The sequence below is a fragment of the Urocampus carinirostris genome, chromosome 19 (genome assembly GCF_059441175.1).
Source record: "Urocampus carinirostris isolate Australia breed hairy pipefish chromosome 19, RoL_Ucar_1.0, whole genome shotgun sequence".
Lineage (NCBI taxonomy): Eukaryota > Metazoa > Chordata > Actinopteri > Syngnathiformes > Syngnathidae > Urocampus > Urocampus carinirostris.
In genome coordinates, this window is record NC_142367.1 from 3,802,674 (window position 1) to 3,820,937 (window position 18,264).

General features: G+C 37.9%; 1 protein-coding gene across 18 annotated transcripts in view; it reads left to right on the plus strand.

The window, feature by feature from the left end:
• Positions 1 to 18,264, plus strand: part of tcf7l2 (transcription factor 7 like 2) — a 163,662-nt gene that overhangs the window by 52,709 nt on the left and 92,689 nt on the right. For 12 of the 18 annotated variants that reach the window (XM_088323944.1, XM_088323945.1, XM_088323952.1 and 9 more), the window contains exon 5: positions 9,839 to 9,898. The exons of the other annotated variants lie outside the window; for them this stretch is intronic. In XM_088323944.1, the coding sequence (XP_088180070.1) occupies positions 9,839 to 9,898 (60 nt within the window). The remainder of the gene's footprint in view (positions 1 to 9,838; positions 9,899 to 18,264) is intronic. 18 annotated transcript variants of the gene reach the window in all.

Below are 18,264 nucleotides of genomic sequence, written 5' to 3' on the forward strand. Positions count from 1 at the left end.
TTATAATCAAATGTATTGGTGAATTGTCAATGTTTTTTCATGGTATGTAGATCTTGACTATGTTGTTGTTAGTAATTTGCATAGTTCTGGGGATTTTTGCTTTTGATGACTCTTCATTGTAGATTTTAACAATTTAACATTTGCATTTAGATTGTAAGACTGTGCATGTATTTTTTTTTCAACATAACTGATTTTCACATCAATCCAGTTTCCTCATCTGCTGATGAATACTTAAAATCTATAGTTCATCCTCCACAGCAAGTATCGACCTTGGAATCACTTACAATGTGAATTGCAAGTCAAAACAAATTGTTAGTATTGACAGTATTTACAGAGTGTAATGCTGTTGAAGTTTTTTAAGCTAAAATCATTGAATTGAGTGAGTTCAATTCTGATAGTGTCTTTGTTTGGTCAAGAAAAACTATTGAACTTGATGATAAATAACTCAGTAGGCTGATTCCCCCCTTCAGCACACAGGCCGAATAGGCTCCAAGGCATTGCAGCATTGTGCGTGACCGCATGCACACAAAAATTGCGCGCACACACACGCAAGTTTCTGTTAGCGCGCGTGATGAAATTGAACGTGAAACGCAGCTTGTATTGTTGGCATTCCTTTCCTCCTTCTCCTTTATCTACCGCTTGACTGCGAAGGAGGTGCGATTGAATGTTTCCTTGGTTTGCATCATTCCGATTGCATAGCATCTGGAAAAGAGAGGATTTTTTTTGTGTGTGTGTGTTTTTTTTTTTTAATCTTAAACCGATTCCTGTCGACGCCGTTCCAATTTTGACCCTGAACAGACTAGCACCCATGTCATTCAGTCAATAATTTCAGCGAAAGTTGGCCTCCTTGTTTCATTGCGTGATCCCCTTATCAATAAGTGCTATAAACAGTGGGTTCCTTTTTTCTTAGCAAATTATAGGAAACAGTCCGTCACCTTGACCTGGCAGTGCCCGAAGCTCTTGTAGTGGGACTGCTTTGGCCCTGATACGATTGTAGCAAGATAAAGGCTGGCTTGAGTGTTCATTATAGATGGCAAAATGACATAGAGCCATCCAGACAAAGATTGAGGGGACTGTAAATAAAATCTATTCAAAGATTTGTACATGCTTTACAGGTTAAAAGTTTGGACAGTTAAAAAAACATTTTATGTTAGCAATTCAGGTCATACAGACAACAGCAAATAAATTACAGGGTTCTTACCAAGGATTGACCAATGTGGGTTTTTCATGTCCGATACCGATACGGATTATTAGCATTAAACATTTTTAATAATGCTATTAGAAACAAAGAACATTTGTTATGAATTTAAATAGTTAAACTTTAATAGCTCCCTGAATTGTTTACAGTAAAAAAGAATAGAATTTCAACACAACTCACATGACTAATCTTTCACTTAAACCAAACACTAATGGTGCAGGAAATAAAATTTGGTTTAGCAGCAATTTTTATATAGGTACGCTAAAACCTAAATAGCTCCCTGATTTTATTTTTACAAGACATAAATCCAAATGTTAATACTACCAACATGACTCCACCACCGACTTTTTAAAATCTCAATATTATCAGCTGTCTTGATTCACAGACGTGTCAAGAGGAGCCTTAATGCTTCAGTGTCTCCTCCCCGATTGCTTATCCAATCAGGCGGGGCTGGTTAGGTAGCGTCCGAGGAAAAAGAAGTAAAGCTGAGCTGCATTTGAGCTTAAATAACCCAGTTTAAAATATACTTAATTGTCACGTCGAAAAAAAATAAATGGCGATACCAAACTTATATTATATTCCCCAAATTTTTTTTGCTTTAAATCTTTGAAATTGCTTCCATTTTAATTCTGTGTTTTCAAACGTGATTGAATTTTGGGTTAAGTGCTTGTAAAAGCTTGGACTTGTTTCCGTGTTCCTCAGCAGTCCGATTCAATAGGCCATACATTAAATGAAGAAAAATATAACAACCCTGCTTAAAAGTTACGCAGGCACTTCTCTCTGGTGGCTTTGGTTTGACTTTGCATTTCTTCTTCCCTCGTGATTAACGGCAGCTGATAATAGTAGGTAATGCATTGTAATGCGAAGCGTCATCGCTCCCTAAAATAAAATGTTTCCATTACTAATTTTTTACTCTGGTTTACCAGGTTAATTATTGGATGTAAGGTTAGTCAACCACTTAAAAAATAATTTGAGTAGCAAATCACGATAACCATCAGACCAAATTCTGGGAGGCTGCTGTTTTAATGAAAAATGGATATTAAATGGAAAATACAAATAGCTAAAACGTGGAACAAATCCATGCACAACATACTTCAAGCTACAAAAACAGAGATCAGAGAGAACTTTCCGCAACTATAACTGTAAGCTTCATATTACTGTCATTTTATTTAAACACTTACATGTTGTGTCAAGCATATTGACAGATATATTGTTCGCACATTCAAATATATTCGGAACATATAACTTAGAAATGGCTTCTCTTGAACTGAATAATTGTTGGGAAACTCAAAGTTTTAGTTTAAGAGTCTTGATTCGGGTGTAAAACTCATTTTCACTGAGGACATCAAAGGTCCTGATGTAACTTCAAAATTTAAAGCCCCAATTTCTAAAATTTGACCATTAGATGGCACTGTATTGTCTCATACGAGCGAGGACCAGTGATAAACAGCACAATGTTTTGGCAGGATGCCAAACAATCATGGCACTTATCTAGTGGGGATTCCCCGGTTTAAAAGAAATACACATTTCTAGACCTACATTTTTTTAATAAACATTAACATTGGTATGATAGGTAATGTGTTTTACTTCCTATTCAAATCAGTGGTTTTTTTTTTTTTTTTTTTTTACTAGATGAAAGTTTTTTGCACACTAGGCGGCATTCAATATTAGTCTCTCCCTTTAACTAAATGTAATTGGTATGCAAAATAGATGTAACCTATCGTTCAGGTAATGTAACTCTGAATGTATTATTCAAGTCACAAACATGAAAATTGCATGAAAATTTGTCACCACACATTCATACTATAATCTAAACATAATAAAATAAGTATTGGACATTTTTAGGATAATTGATTTTTCTACTTGGCATTGATATGGAAATACTGTTGTCTAGTTGTGGGTGTTGTTGGTAACAGGCACTGTGGAAAATGTAGTTTTTTTTTTGTCTAAGCACTCTTTTGACCCAATTTATTTTAGACACTCATACATTTAAAGCAACATTTGGCCCATGGGCCATGAGTTTGACACATGTGGTCTAAATAATTCTTATACAAAATGATTTGATCCGCTACTGCAGTGCCCTTAGGCTGAAAGGCCAACTTAATCTGGTTTGTAAGCATTGCTTTCAGCCATGTAGTAATCAACAATTCTGTGTAATTGAACAACTTGGCCATTTCTACATAGAAGGAATATGGCTTATGAAACAACAAGGAGGTGGTCTCTTCTACTGAGGGAGGGCATCATGACATAATTGGTGGAAGAAATTTGGACATGCATTGTCATGTCCTGATTGCCGTTGATGCTTAATTTGCCACTTTTGGAATTGGGGCAGGAGCATGTACATGCACTCACGCGCACAGCATCAATGTCTAGAGGCCAACAACGACTCCATTGTTTTGTCTGCTTTCACTGGCAGCAAGGGACGGCTGCATTGTTAACCATTCCCCTACTGTGCCGCCATGAGTGTATTATTGTGTCTTTAAGGTAGAGAAGAAAAATGACCCCGGGAAAAGGAAATCAGGGGAGGGAACATGTCGGTATAAACCCCCACCACTCCCCCTCCCCCCGCCTGGAGAGTATCATAATTAGCGCAAAGGAAGTAATGGAATCTGGACATTTTTATGGCTTTAGGACCGCCCACCATTTTAGCACCTTTCACTTTCACATTAGGAAATGTTTTAACTCTGATTGAGACCAGATGGTCCGGTGAGAGTTGCTTAAGGTCATCCAGTGAATAGACAGTCCCCAGATCAAACTCTCTTTGTTATGTTTCCTTCTTCAGTCAGGACAAAAGGGGGGCTACCTATGGTCTGAATGGGCCAGGGCACCTGGACTTGCAACAATTGTTCACGATTGTTAATGAATTACCCTGTGGTCAGCAGGTACCACCCAAGCAGCGGACCGAAGGCCTCACGCGGCCAAGTCCACATACTGCTCATAATTTTATGCTCTGTGTAATCCTTGGCAGACGTTTGCTCAAGTACTAGCGAAGGGGGATGCAATGTCACGAGACGCCCTGTCAGGCTTCGGGCTGTTGTCTGGACAGCCTCTTGTTTCCGCAGACAATCCACTCAATGTCGACTTTGTCAGCAAGACAACAATGACTAGAAGAGTCCTGGTGATCGATAATGGAACACTTTCCATTGAGGACCTGCCACGAAGAGGTTCACTTAGGACCAACTTCTTGAGAATAATTTCTGCTTTTCACACCTTTGCTCTCTATTTTTAAAATCATGTATGGTTTCTTACCTTTTGATTGGTTTTGAGTGGTGTTTGAACCTACAACACATTATTTGGTATGTGAAGTTCCTGGCTGCTTACTTTCACTACAATGAAACATTTGCTGTAAAAAAATTAACCATATATATCGCACATAGTTTGTGTTGGTTAAGAAACGGCCACTCATAATACTGTAAAATTTTAACATCATAACTTTCCCAAGTTGTAGAGAAGGGGTTCGGAACGAATGGCTCGCGAGCCAGATACGGCTTTCTTCATGAGTACATCTGGCTTGGAGTTAAAATTCGGGCCATGGTGATCTTCTCTGTAACTTGTCCACTTAGGTGTAAACAAAGCTGAAGCAATATTGCACACTGATGGTTTAGTCCAGAATATATAATGTAAAGTTTTAACTACAGTTTACTCTTAACGGTGTTACACCTTTAGGCTGTACATCTCTAAGGAATACTTTATATGGAAACCCATTAAACAATCTGTGTTCACTCTAGAGACACTTTATGATGAAAACACACAAAACAACAATTAACACCTAAAAACGACAGCCAAGCACCCTGAGCAATTTGATTGGGGAAACAGTACAGTGTGTGGATCGCTGCACCCATAGCGCATTCCCCTAAATACATCGATATCCTTCTCTGTTGCAGTATTTTATGACATTTTAACAAAATAACTATGTTTTGGAACCATTATTTATGAAAAAAAATTACAATTCAAATGAGCTTCAGCAATCTTAATTTGCCTCTCACCCACAGTTACTTAAGTTGTACATTTGTTGATACGGAAAACAGGCTCTGGCAATAATATTTTATATTGCATAGATTTTATCAAAGCAAACGTCACAGTGAAATAAAATGTGCTGAAGAATTTATTTTGTCTGGATAGCGGGTTTTGTTGAACTTTTTCTTAAAACATATGTGCCTCTCAAAAATTAAAAGTAAAAATATTTTGCTTTCATAGCTCTTTGGGTCAAAAAGGTTCCTGACTGCAGTTTTTAGATTAAAATCCATGAATTTGAATGTTTCTTAATGGTTTTGTGAGGAAAAAGGCAGTGTAAAGTGTCAGCAGTTAATTCTCTAAAATTATTTATCGTAAAATAACGCTGCTGTATATCTTTCAAAGGTTGTTCATGGTGAAATAAGATTAATAAGTTAAGGTTCCCCCGCGACTCACTGAGGTTGAGCGGCACAGAAAATGAATGAGTGGATCGAGGTTGTCCTGGTTCACATAATAATCCTGCAAATATGCACAGTTGTTTAGGTCATGATACCTGTTAACAGGGCACGATAATGACTGTATCATTAAATTGATCAATCTCTAGATTTTTTTTCAATGACTTGATGAATCAGCACAAACGGGCCTTATTTTTCAAACTGACAATACGCAAAATAATACTTTCATTCACATAAAGAAAATAGGCACTGATATAGTCAACTGCTCTCCAAAATAGAAGCTAAAATTCTGATTTTTTTCTAACGAGATCTGTAAAATTATTCAGTTATAGAAATACATTCTAGACCAGGGTCCTCCAACGTTGTGCCGGCGGTCACCAAGGTGCCCCCCTGATGACAGCTGAGGTTCCCGCCGATCTGTTTTAAAAATAGCTCACTAGTTCTAGTGATTTTCTAGTCAAATGATTTTATTTTTTGTGGTTGACTGTGTCTATTTAACCCCACATCCAATAATTAACCTGGTAAACAAAAGTAAAAAAGTAGTAATTTAAAACATAAATTATTTTAGAAATGCTTACCAAACTGGGTGCCCTTTGCGCTAATAAGTAACAAAATAGTAGGTCTCTCCTTGAAAAAGGTTGGAGACCCCTGTCCTATACTTATCACTTAATCATTACCTCTCACTTGTGAGATTTACAATAACAATAAAGTACAGTGAACCACATGATTTGTTGACTCGGTTGTCATTGCTCGGATAAAACATTGTCGTCTATAGCAGTGATTTTCAACCACTGTGCCGCGGCACACTAGTGTGCCTTGAGGGATCGTCAGATGTGCCGGTATAAATTATCCAATGTCACTTTTTAAAATTTAAAATTTTATAAAACATTTATGAATGATTTTCTGCAAATATGTCATTGTCAAGTGTCTGTGCTGTAAAAACTGGGGGTATTATAAATTATATTGTAATTAAACATACTGTTCAGCGTCATTTTACAACATTTTTGGTTAGTGGTGTGCTGCGAAATTTTTTCAATGTGAAAAAAATGTGCCCTGGCTCAAAAAAGGTTGAAAAACACTGGTCAATAGAGATGCAAAGAAGCAATGTCCCTATGTAAGTGTATCTGCACACGATAAAACTGCAATAAAAAAGAGATACTATTGATTTCAGCGAACAGGGCAGAGAACTTTGCTGAGGAAAGGCAGCATGACCTCTAGTTTACTGACCAATCTGGGTGCCTGGAAGCAATCCGACAAGTTGCTTTCTTTGCGCTGAGATCACCGGCTTTTATTTGCACTTGCACTTAACCCCCTGAGGGTCAGCTAAGAAAACTTTCAACAGTAGCTGACTGCTGAACAACACAAACACACATCTGATCTGGTGTGCACTTTTATGATACTTGTCCTAAGGTATCCTTTCCCTTGAGGACAGCATCGGTGGAATTGTTGCATACCCACCCAGATGAGTTACTCACACACACAAAAATAAGATCTATTTGGTTATGGATCAACCTATATACATAGATATTTTGTAATTTGACGATTTAAAGTAGTTTTTGTTTAGCCTTTAATAGCAGTATAAATTAACCCCAAAAGTAGGCTTGGGCGATAAAACAATAACAATAATTATAGTCAAATTTTTTTGATCACATAAATAATGAAAAAAACGTTCGTTAAAAGTCCAAATATTTTAACTGTAATTAGATCACCCGAACGGAGAAAATCCGGGCACTAATGCAATAAAAATGCAATTTCCAGACTGACATTCAGAAGACGAAGAAAGTGACAAGGTCCGACCAAGCTTTCTGCAGGAATAATGGTAGAGCGGCTCACACAGAGTTAAAGAGAATAGACCACAAGATGGTCAAAATGAGCGATAGACACAAATGATGAACACCCAACATACCCACTTAAAACAAAAGAGTGTTAAGAAAAAAAAAAAACAGCGGTGATGTGCATTGCAAACTTTGACCACAAGATTGGCAATACGGCAAACTTATTCCACATTTTATGGACTGCTAGAATATGCAGAAGGAAAAATAATTCAGTCCCAAACAAGTGCTAGCTGATGTTAAACAAGCACCAAGCCAGTGACCGTTGACCCTAAGCTAAAAAACAGCTAGCTAGCAAAGCGCTATCCGTGTATCTCCGCAACCAGCATTCCCTCTGAAAGGGTCCTCAGTAGTAAAGGTGGGAACATAGTGACCCGTTAATGAGCAGCATTAAAGCCTGATACTGTGGACGGACTGATTTCTTCAGACTGTAACCTTCATTGCAATGTCGTTTTTTAAAAGATTCTTTTGTAACATTTGCAAAACTGAACATTTTGCGATGTCTTTTTATTTTGTGAACATTGTCAGATACCTTAAGACTTCATTTACAAAAGGCTTTAACTTGTTTTTGAGAGTAAATTAAAATAAGTGTCTATATCTATGGTTGTTTATATTTCGGGGATTGTGTGGCTACCTCAGATTACGTACAATGTTCTGCGTTTTGGTCAGAGGTGGGTAGAGTAGCCAAAAATTTAAGTAAAAGAAAAGTTACTTCAGAACAATAGTACTCAAGTAGAAGTAAAATTAGTCATCCTTATACTTTCTTGAATAAAAGTAAATAAAAGTACTTGGTGAAAAAAATACCCAAATATTTTGTAACTGTAGCAGCGTCGTATTTTTTAAACAACCGAAATTATCAAAGTTCATCCAACAAACAAGAAAATACATTTAATTAAAAAGTAGATTAAAATAATCAATGTAAATTCAAGTGCCTTTAATAAACAATTAAAAAACAGCATACATCAAATTAAAAAAATAAAGCACATGTAGCACAATTAAAGCCCCAATACTTATCTTAACAGGCTCTCCAAGCAGAACAACAAGCTTGCCCATGAACCTCGAACAAAAGGAACATTGCATATTGTTGCTGGTGTCTGTCACCCTTTTAAGGGGAATATACTTTTGATGTGAGGCAAGGGGTGCGCCTCCTCCGCTGTGTTTTCATAGCAACATTTTCTAGCTGTTTCTTCCGTAAACAATGTTCTCCCACTGAAGTTGAATATGACCACGTGACAAGGCTGCTACGTTGAGCCTGGCGGGTTTCTGCGTAAAAATAAATGCGCCTCAGCGGAGACGGACAGACGCGTTCTTTCATGAAGGGGATTTATTAAGTAACAAAGTACCGACTTCAATGTTGCCCAATGTAGCAGAGTAAAAGTATAGTTATTTTCTCCACAAATTTACTCGAGTAAAAGTATAGGATTTAAAAATACTTCTATAAGTACATAATTTCACAAAACTTACTCAAGTAAATGTAATGGAGTTGATATACTCTGTTACTAGCCTCCTCTGGTTTGGGTTACCTCTTTTTGTGACGTTTCAATTTTTTTTTTTTTTTATGTTCCTCATATTTGTGAAATTCTATGTAGTAGTTTTGTCACCATGCGTCTTTGTTCCGACATTACAGGCTGGTTGAAGCAGCATGTGCTTCTGTCAACTTCCACTCAGGGGCAAAAATGTGTCTTTAAAATGCAAGAGGAAAAAAAAGATGTGATCAGTATCATGATATGAAAGCCCAATTTTCAAATGCAATAGTTTTTCTGTGATTTACACTGCTCTTACAAGGAACCGGAGTAATATTTGAGGGCTTTAAAATAGTATTCCCTACAAATAAAAGTTGCTTTGTTTTACATTACTCTTTTTCTGGGATTTATTGTAGTCTTATTTGGCTTTATTTGTTTAAAGCCTGCTTAATTTTCCAATAATAATTTCCAGTAGTCTTTTTTTCACCTCCACTACTTTAAAAGGGACGGGCTTTTTTTTAAAGTTATCAATTTTTTTTTTAAACACCCATTAAGTTCTGAACGTGGCAGCTTCTTTTTATCTTCTGAGAAATAAAGCAAAATGTTTGGAATGTACTAAAGAGTGTAATGGTGTTCTAACAAGGAGCCAGCCGGTACGGACAGCGACGTAACCAGCTACCAGCGCAGGCTTTCTTTTGGTTTCTGGCTGTAAAAGCCTCTAATAACCGACTTCGACATGCACCCAGGAGAAGTCAAGCCCGCAGAGATGAGCCCGTCGTTTCAATAAGTCAGAAAACAAGGCGATGCATGATTTTTATGGGGAGAACGTGTTGCTTTTGCCTGAATTTTCGCTCATGTCATTTGTGTGTATGTGTGATTCTGCGTGAAGAGCTCATATAATTGTGTGACTTGGGACCGTCCATCTTTGCCTTTCAGGGGCCCTTCTGCTGGGAATTCCCTGGACAGTCAGATCTGAGCCTTCACCAATTTCATTTGGTGAGAGACCTTTGAATTCCCCCAAAATATGCCAGATTTCTTTGGTTTGATTCCACATCACATAAATTAACACCTGCTAATTGATGATTAAAAACAACTCAACCAGAATATAAATTAACGATGCCTTGGGATCAAGGTGATAATGCTAATCTGTGTTTTTCTTTGTTACTCAGTTGCTGCTCCTTTCTTGTTGATTTGCTTCTTATGGTCTTTGCCAGCTTTTCTCATAACCAAACTAAGTTTTATTTGATATTATTTTTCTGTGTGTTTTAATTTCTCTCTCTCACATTTCTCTGCCTCATTTTAACTGGCTCGGCTGAGCTTGCTCATACTTTGGAATGAGATTGCTGTATGCAATATTTTTTGGCACGATCATTAACATCTTGTAAAACCATCTATGACAAAGTACCTAATTTACTGTTTCAGATTCTGTTGAAATCAGCCAGTTTTAGGGGCGGTATTATTTCATGTAAATGAGGAAAATAATTTTATGACTTTTTTACCATGATAACTAGTAGATGGAGTATGGAGTTTGTAAAAAGGCAAGCAAAAAAATAGTCATGCAGTTAATTTGACAATTAAAACATGGACTGTGTGTCACTTGTGGAGGCATCAATCTTTCAAAAATCCAGTGTTCTCGTTTGCCCGCGTCCCTGCGTCCTAGACGCATCATTTTTGCTGGGGACGCATTGTGTCAAATCAACGTGCGTCCCCGGGACACAAATTTTTTGACACCAAATTGTCATTATTACCCGATTACTTTTTTTTTTCCAACAAAGATTTACTGCACTCCAAACTTTTCATCAGGCAGATCCGCCATTGTTGTTTTGGTCTCACGCCGATCTCGGCAAACGAGATCTCGTTGCTTCGAGATGACGTCATTGTTCTGGTGGTTGTCGAGTGAAAGAGAAGTACGCCTCCGAAAAAACAGTTGGTATTAGGTGCAAATCAACAAAAAATTGGTAATTTCTTCAGTGTCGATAATAAGTCGAAACATAATACAGAAAGTGGTAACAACGGCATTAATTCCGGCACGAAAAACAGCTGAGAAATTCTTCAGAGGACCGCAAAGGCAAGGAAAACACATGTTTTGAAGCAAACGATTCGACGAAAGATAATAATCAAAAGAATACTCCTAACAAGAAAATGACTGTTCTGCCAAAATGGACTCTAATATTTTCCTGGTTACGCTATGAGGAGGATGATAATGGGGCTACATGTTCTGTGAAGCGTGACAAAAAAACTGGATTGCATAAATCATTTCGCAATACGAACTTTCAGAAAAGCACATTGGATCGGCGCAACAACATGAAAACCACAAATTAGCTATGGAAATTCCATTGCTGCAATTGGGCATTGAGAAGACATTAGAACTGTGGCGGGACAGCAAACCACGAAGAATATATGAACTGAAAAATCTGAAGTGATGAAAACTCCATGAATATATAGACTAATATTTCAGCAATATTATTTTGTATAATGTACAATATTTTTGTGAACTGAAAAATCTGAAGTGATAACTGTTTTGTATTACCAAGTAAGTGTGATGATTAAAACTGAATGAATATATAGATTTATATATTTATTTATATACTTGTCGCCGATTTACAATTTCAACCCCGATAACACTAAATTTTTCTCTGTTGGGACCCATAGATTTTTTTAGCATGCGAGTCCCCGGGCCCCACCACTTTTCAGAGGTAAAATGAACACTGAAAATCTGCCAAAATGTAGATGAATGGACTTGAAGGTAATTGTACCTAATTAGCCACGCATCTTTGAAATATGTACAGTATGGATGAAGTCACGCTAGAAGTTAAACTGAGTCACTCACTGAGTTTGAAACAACACAAGGAAAATTACATAGTTTTTCTGCAATGCCAAAATGTTTTTTTTATCACCTTCGGTGACACACTTGGCACTACGTAGATTGATACATACTCTACTTCAGTGTAAGAGTTACCTTCTCCCACAAAGATCTTCCTCATAGAAACTGATGATGTCAAAATTAAATGTCTATCTACAAGGATCTGGTAGTGGTCATAGCGGTTAACAAAATTATTATTGAAAGAAGATGGGGAAAAAAACTTTTGGTATTTTGGTCATTGAATTAAAGCAATAAAATATTTCACAAGTTGTCACACGATAAGATTACATAGCGGTTTTTGATCTGATGCTTGATTTGGGACTTCCTCCTGGGATGGTTTGGCTCATCAGACTCATTGACCTTGCACAATCTCTTGACAGTAAATAACACCATCCCTTTAAAGACACAAAACCACACTTTATTGCAACAGTAGTATGTGTACAAGACAATCTTGCTGAAAATAATTATGCATTTTTTTCATATAGTGCGTGTCTAGGCACTCGAAAAACCTAAAATGGATGCAATATTTATTTACTTACACAATCACGTTTAGAGTTGTGGTAGTGTTTGTGTGTCCAAACACCACCTTTCGTGCACCAGTGTAACTCACATTGGTACTGAAGGCAAGGTGTGTGAAATGCCTTTCCAATAGACACAAAGAGATATGACTGAGGGGACTGCTGGAATTTAACCAGCAACTCTCTGGTTATGGACGTTACTTGAGCCACGACCGCCCTAATATGAGGTTTTTGTTTACCTACGTGTCATCTTGGCTGCCTTTGTTCTCATGCGATACTTCTTTGCTCAAACTTGTTTGACGAGGTCTGGCACAATTGCATTTGGGTGTGTCTGCCTGCCTGTCTGTCCGCGTGTGCAATGGTGTCACAAAAAATACACGTTTTTACATCCTGCCGTGGAAAGGCGTGGCTGGAGTATCAGATGACAGCCAATCAGATGGAAGTCTTGTCACGGGCGTCACATGTCACAATCTACAACTTGAACCCATTTTACTCCCACCGTGGTGCTAAGTAGGCATCAAAAAATGTGGTAATCACGCTTTATTTGCTGCGTATACAACATCAATTAGGGTTTAGGTTAAGAAGTGGCATCAATAATCCAATCTATATCTGAAACTGTACAGCACACTTAATTTCTACTGAACCCTCTAAGTCTCCCCCTCCTTCTGCCGTAGTCCAAATTTTGGCCGACTGCCACAGCCAGCATGCACGTTGAGTGACAACAGCCCGGGCGGCTCACTGTGCCACTGTATTAACGCTCGGGGCTGTTTCACAGGGAAACTTGTTTTGACAGAACTCCAGGTGTCTCATTGTTGGCTCTGACATGGTTCAACAGATTTAGCAATTAGCACTGGGCTGAGGGCAGGAGTAGAGTGGGGGCACAGCTACAAGTGGGAGGTAACACAACAGAATTTGAGGGGCAGGGACTTAGGCGGGGGCAGGACGTAGATGTTGGATGATAATTTGGCTCCAGTGATAGAATGATTCTGACCACTGTTGGCAAACGGTTCAATTGTCTGACTATATTTTTCTGGCCCGGCCCAAGGGCAACATTAAACATGTTTGTGCTTTATGTAGAATAGTAACAACATTTATTATGATAACAGCATTAACAATAGTAATGATTGTAAATTGACCGTGTGGTCATGTAGAACATCTAGGCCAGGTTAACACTGCAGGGAATTTGGATTTGCAGGGACAGGACCTGTATCCGATCAGTTAAAGTCTGTTTTAATGGCACAAATCAGATTTTTTTTCACACCAGGCCCACGCCAAATTTAGATGTGGTCCTAAATCCAATAATTGATATTTTGGAATGCGACCATTGTGTCAGCGGTCGAGGCGCATTTTTGCGACATGCACACCATTGAGAAGCATGAGAAAGCATCGAACTCAACAAACATCGCAGACAAAAACACTGAGGGCATGCAATGGAGGGATAGTGAGGTTTTGGATTTAATTAAAGACAATTGTGTTTGGCCTCCACTCGCACAATACTATCTACGCCCTTTCTATCCATGTGAACTTCCATAAACACTGAGCGTATTGCGTATGACGTCAATGTCCTTTTCTGCGCATGACGGACACTTTTGGGATCACACAGGAGACGCTGAGGTCACATGAGATCGCATACGAGTCCCATTTGATTTGCAATGTTAACAAATTTACAAAAACATCACATTTCACTCAAAAATCGAAATTGAGCATTAAGCTTTGCAGTGTAAGCCTTAGATGTCCTCGTAATATTAAACCAAAATATCATTATTTTTTTCCCTAATCGGTTACCCTAAAGAGGGCTTCTCTGGTGCTGGGCCCATCCCAGCCATGTTTTTGGAACATGCAAACTTCACTCAAGGAGGCCGGTAGCTGGAACTGAACCCGGGACCGCTGATCAGTGGGGTGGACGTCCTAATAGTCACTCTGGTCGCTATTGTAACATTTAACGCAAAACGTCACTCCGATCCGCGTGCCAAAAAATTAAAATTACGATCCCACTGAATGAGCCAGCCACACAAAACGCTAATTTGTGTTTTGTGGTTTCTGTCGTGTTCTTTATTTAGGGATCCATTCTTTATCCAACTCTGTTGCAAAAAGTTTTTCCATAGCAGCAAGTGTGTTGCCTATCGTTCTAGCATGACATAGTTGACCATTCACTATACTGATTGGCTACAAGCCCAAAGGTTTGGTTTGATCCGTCCTTCACTGTATTTTTGGCGGGCGGGAATTCTTGTTTACAAAGTTGACAGTTGCACCGCCCGACAGTTAACTGCGAACCACACAGATTTTAATTCAGATGTACCACCTTTAAGTCCCGGTTCAATAAAACAACAATAGTTAAAAAAGATAATGGAACTTATTTTCTTTTCTGTGCAGCCCAGTACCAAACTATCCATACCCGTATCTGGAAAAAAATATCAGAAGGGCAAAGTATTGAGAAACAAAAACAAATTAAGAAAAAAAAAAAGAATTGAAGTGTTTCGGGTGTTAAAAATGTAAATATTAAGTGCTATTGCCTCGGGACACTTTTCTAAAGTTTATTGGCCGAGTGTGGTCACGTGTTAATTCAGGCTTCTGTGGGCGTCATCACATTTCCTTCCCTACGACCAATACTCATTGTTATTCCCAAGAGTTGTCTTCTCCCTTTTTCAAGGAACTTTCAAGAATCGAACCTTTTCAGAAGATGCTGAATGCATTTTTGCCATTCAAAAGATGCGGCGGTCTGAAGCGGTGTGGACACAAACAAGTGCGGCGCACACACGAACAAAAGGGAGCTGGGCATCATTGTGCAGAAGAGGCAAAACTGGGGCTTGCCGACAATGCTTGTGTCAGGCATTAAAAAATGTCGCTTAATGTCGAGGTGTGCATCAATTGTGCGAATCACTGCAGAGCGTTTGGGGGTCAGGGTTGTTCTTCTGTGATGAAAGTTGTGGATTGATGTTCTCTAAACTTGTAGTTGCATTGGATGGCTTGTTTAAGGTAGGAACTGTTTCTGTAAAACAGTTCTAAAGGATAGTGAGTTCGAAAACACACAATCGTCTCTGCGGTTTCACTTATGTCAAGCAAACTTTTAACTGCAATGATATAATAGGTTGGTGGTACATTCATGTATAACAGTCAACAATAAGCTGATGAATAATGAGGAACCATACCGAATTGTCTGTTTGTAAACATTGTTCAGTAAAATGACTAGTTAGGTGTGCTACATGGATTGTTGATAAGACCAGCATACATTTGTGATTATAGGATTAAGGGTGCGACACAATCATTAGACAACACATTTAAAAGGCATGAAGGAAATGTGTAGATTGCCTTTACAGCACCCAGGTTTTTAGAAAAAGAAAAAATGGTTGCAAGTAGGATGGCATCCCCAGACTCAGTTTTTACACATAGAATGGATAAAAAAAAACATTAATAATTGAAACATACCGTCCAGTTTTTAATTTTAAACTAAATAGAATTCCCTATTTTACAATACTTGTAAATGGGAAAGATTCATGGTTACGGGTTTTATTTGGGTTGAGAATTTTTGATTGTACTTATGTGAAGCTGTTTTTTGAAAATGTTTTTTTTTTCCGGTACTAGATTCACAGAAAGGAAGTTGAGGGGAGGTGCTTGATTTTTTTTTTTAAATGTTTCTGCCTTTGTGTCATGGTTTAGGTTAGTATTTAGAATTTGAATTTATGGTTTGGGTTGAAGACATCGGAGACTTTTTTTCTGCTGGGACTTCAGCTTCAGAGCATTTCACCTTTTAAAAGAGTTTGTACATCACACACAGAATGATGGCATGGATAGAAGCAAGATAGTCCATATTTGTAGTTTGGAAACAGTATGTGGAAAGAGCGCTTTACATCCTGAGCTACTACTCCTGACCCTTATTGTCACTTGTTGTATTATATAATGTGCTTTATATAATAATATCTTCGTCTTTTTAGTCTCCTGTTCTGCTGAACTAAATTGTGCTTCACCTAAAGATTCCTACCCATACTGGATTAGTTTAAATTACTGCATTAAAAAATGACAACATAACGGTTAATATTACAATGGATGTCGGCATTGTAGAATAAAATTCATCCTTTTATGTCACCCTAGAAAGAAAAAAATATTTAAAAACCCACTGGAACAATTTTACGATATGGACAATACATTGTTGCAGTAAAATTTGAATGGTGCTGTTGAATGGTGAGTGATTCCAGAAAGCACTTAAGCTGCCTGAAATTCTTGTTTGCTGCCCCCCTTAAAAAGGAAAGGGGCTGCTCTTTGAGGCAATTCAGGGGGATACAAGGTATCTTCTGTGTATAGACATTTGATGGGCTATCCCCTCCCTCTCCTGCCCAACTGCCATGCATCAGGTTTATTTAAAACAATGCTTTCAGGTTTGCCGGGCATTACAGACCTACACAAAGCTAACCCATTATATTTGATTTTTGTTCCTCTCCGCAGTTCCAAAAAGACCCACCTAAACTCATCAGATTTTATGTTTTGATCCGTCTTGTTGCGTATATATTTTTTCCTAACATATCTTCTTCCAGGTCGATGTCGTACTCGTTAACTTGTCTGAATACTAGAGTTTTGTTTTGGAAGAAATGTAATATGAGGCATACTTGATTTGCTCTCAGCGTGCTTCCCTGTTCCTGTCCTGGTGGTTGGGCCACTTGAGCAAGACGGGTGATGATGCGATCAGAGACCGTATGCATACCGATGCAGGTGTGCACATGCTTACTAAGTTACTCATCCTACTGTTGTTGTTACAGCATTACCCAAAATAGGTTTGGCTTTTACTGATGGGAGTGGCACAAGTCAAAATATTAGTTACGCCGGGCTAATTTAATGCTACTCCCGTTACGGAACACTTTTTATAGAACGCTTAATAGAAATAAAGGGAAAATATAGGGAGACAAATAGAAAAAAGTACACAAACTTCAAGTTAAGTGACATATATCTGTATAGCCCTCCGAGTCTCAAAGTACTTCCGACATAAGGGCAGAAAAAAAGTACAAAAACACCAGGAAAATTTGTTGTGAAGGGGCTACACACGAGGTAATCCAGAATGATCACGCAGGTGTTGTGTGGGCACCAATAGTCAATATCAACAATAAACTTAAGTAATAACTGAAATTGTGCATGACAGCTATATCAAAGCTTTCCACCTCAGTCTATCAATGCATTTGGGTCCAGATGGCATGCTTTGAATGCATGCAATGTGCAATATCTAGGCTCAGCCACTAGCCAGGCTGCAGTAAAAGACGAGAAAACAATAGTATAACCTTTATCAATTTCAAGCTAAAGAATATTGATATATCTTTACTCTAGGTTTAAACGCCTCTAGTGACGTTGCAAATCTTATGTCTGAATCTTAAATCATAAAGATGAGAAAGGCAAGACCAGGCACGCTTTGTATTTTAGTGACAGAACCTTATAGTCTTAAATGGACATGTAGCTAGTGCAATTTAGCTAAAAACGGGGCAGTATACCAGTATTCAAACTTTCTTGTCCTAGTCACAAGTCTTGCTGCAGCATTTTGAAGTAGCTGCAAACACTTGATGCTATACATCAGCAGTCCAGAGAGCAATACATTTTAGTAATCAAGACAAGATGTTACAAACACATTTATCATAATCTCAGCATCACATTTAAACAGTTTTGGGGGAATCTCCGCAATATTGTGAAGATGGAAAAAAGTTACTCAAATATTTTTCACATGGAGCTGAAACAACAGATTTAATCAAGTCAACATAACATAGTATAAATAACGTACTGTATATTTAAACAAATACAAGCAATTGTAAAAAGTTATCAACTATTTGGTTACAAAAACATGTACATTTTACAATATACATGTATATATTAGAACAAAATGACCACTTTAAAATAAATTTGCCTGTATATTTTTGATAGACAATTAAAAATACGAATAAAAAAGATAAAATAAAACATCGCTAAAGGTTTTATCACAAAATCACTGCAAAATTTGTATACACGCA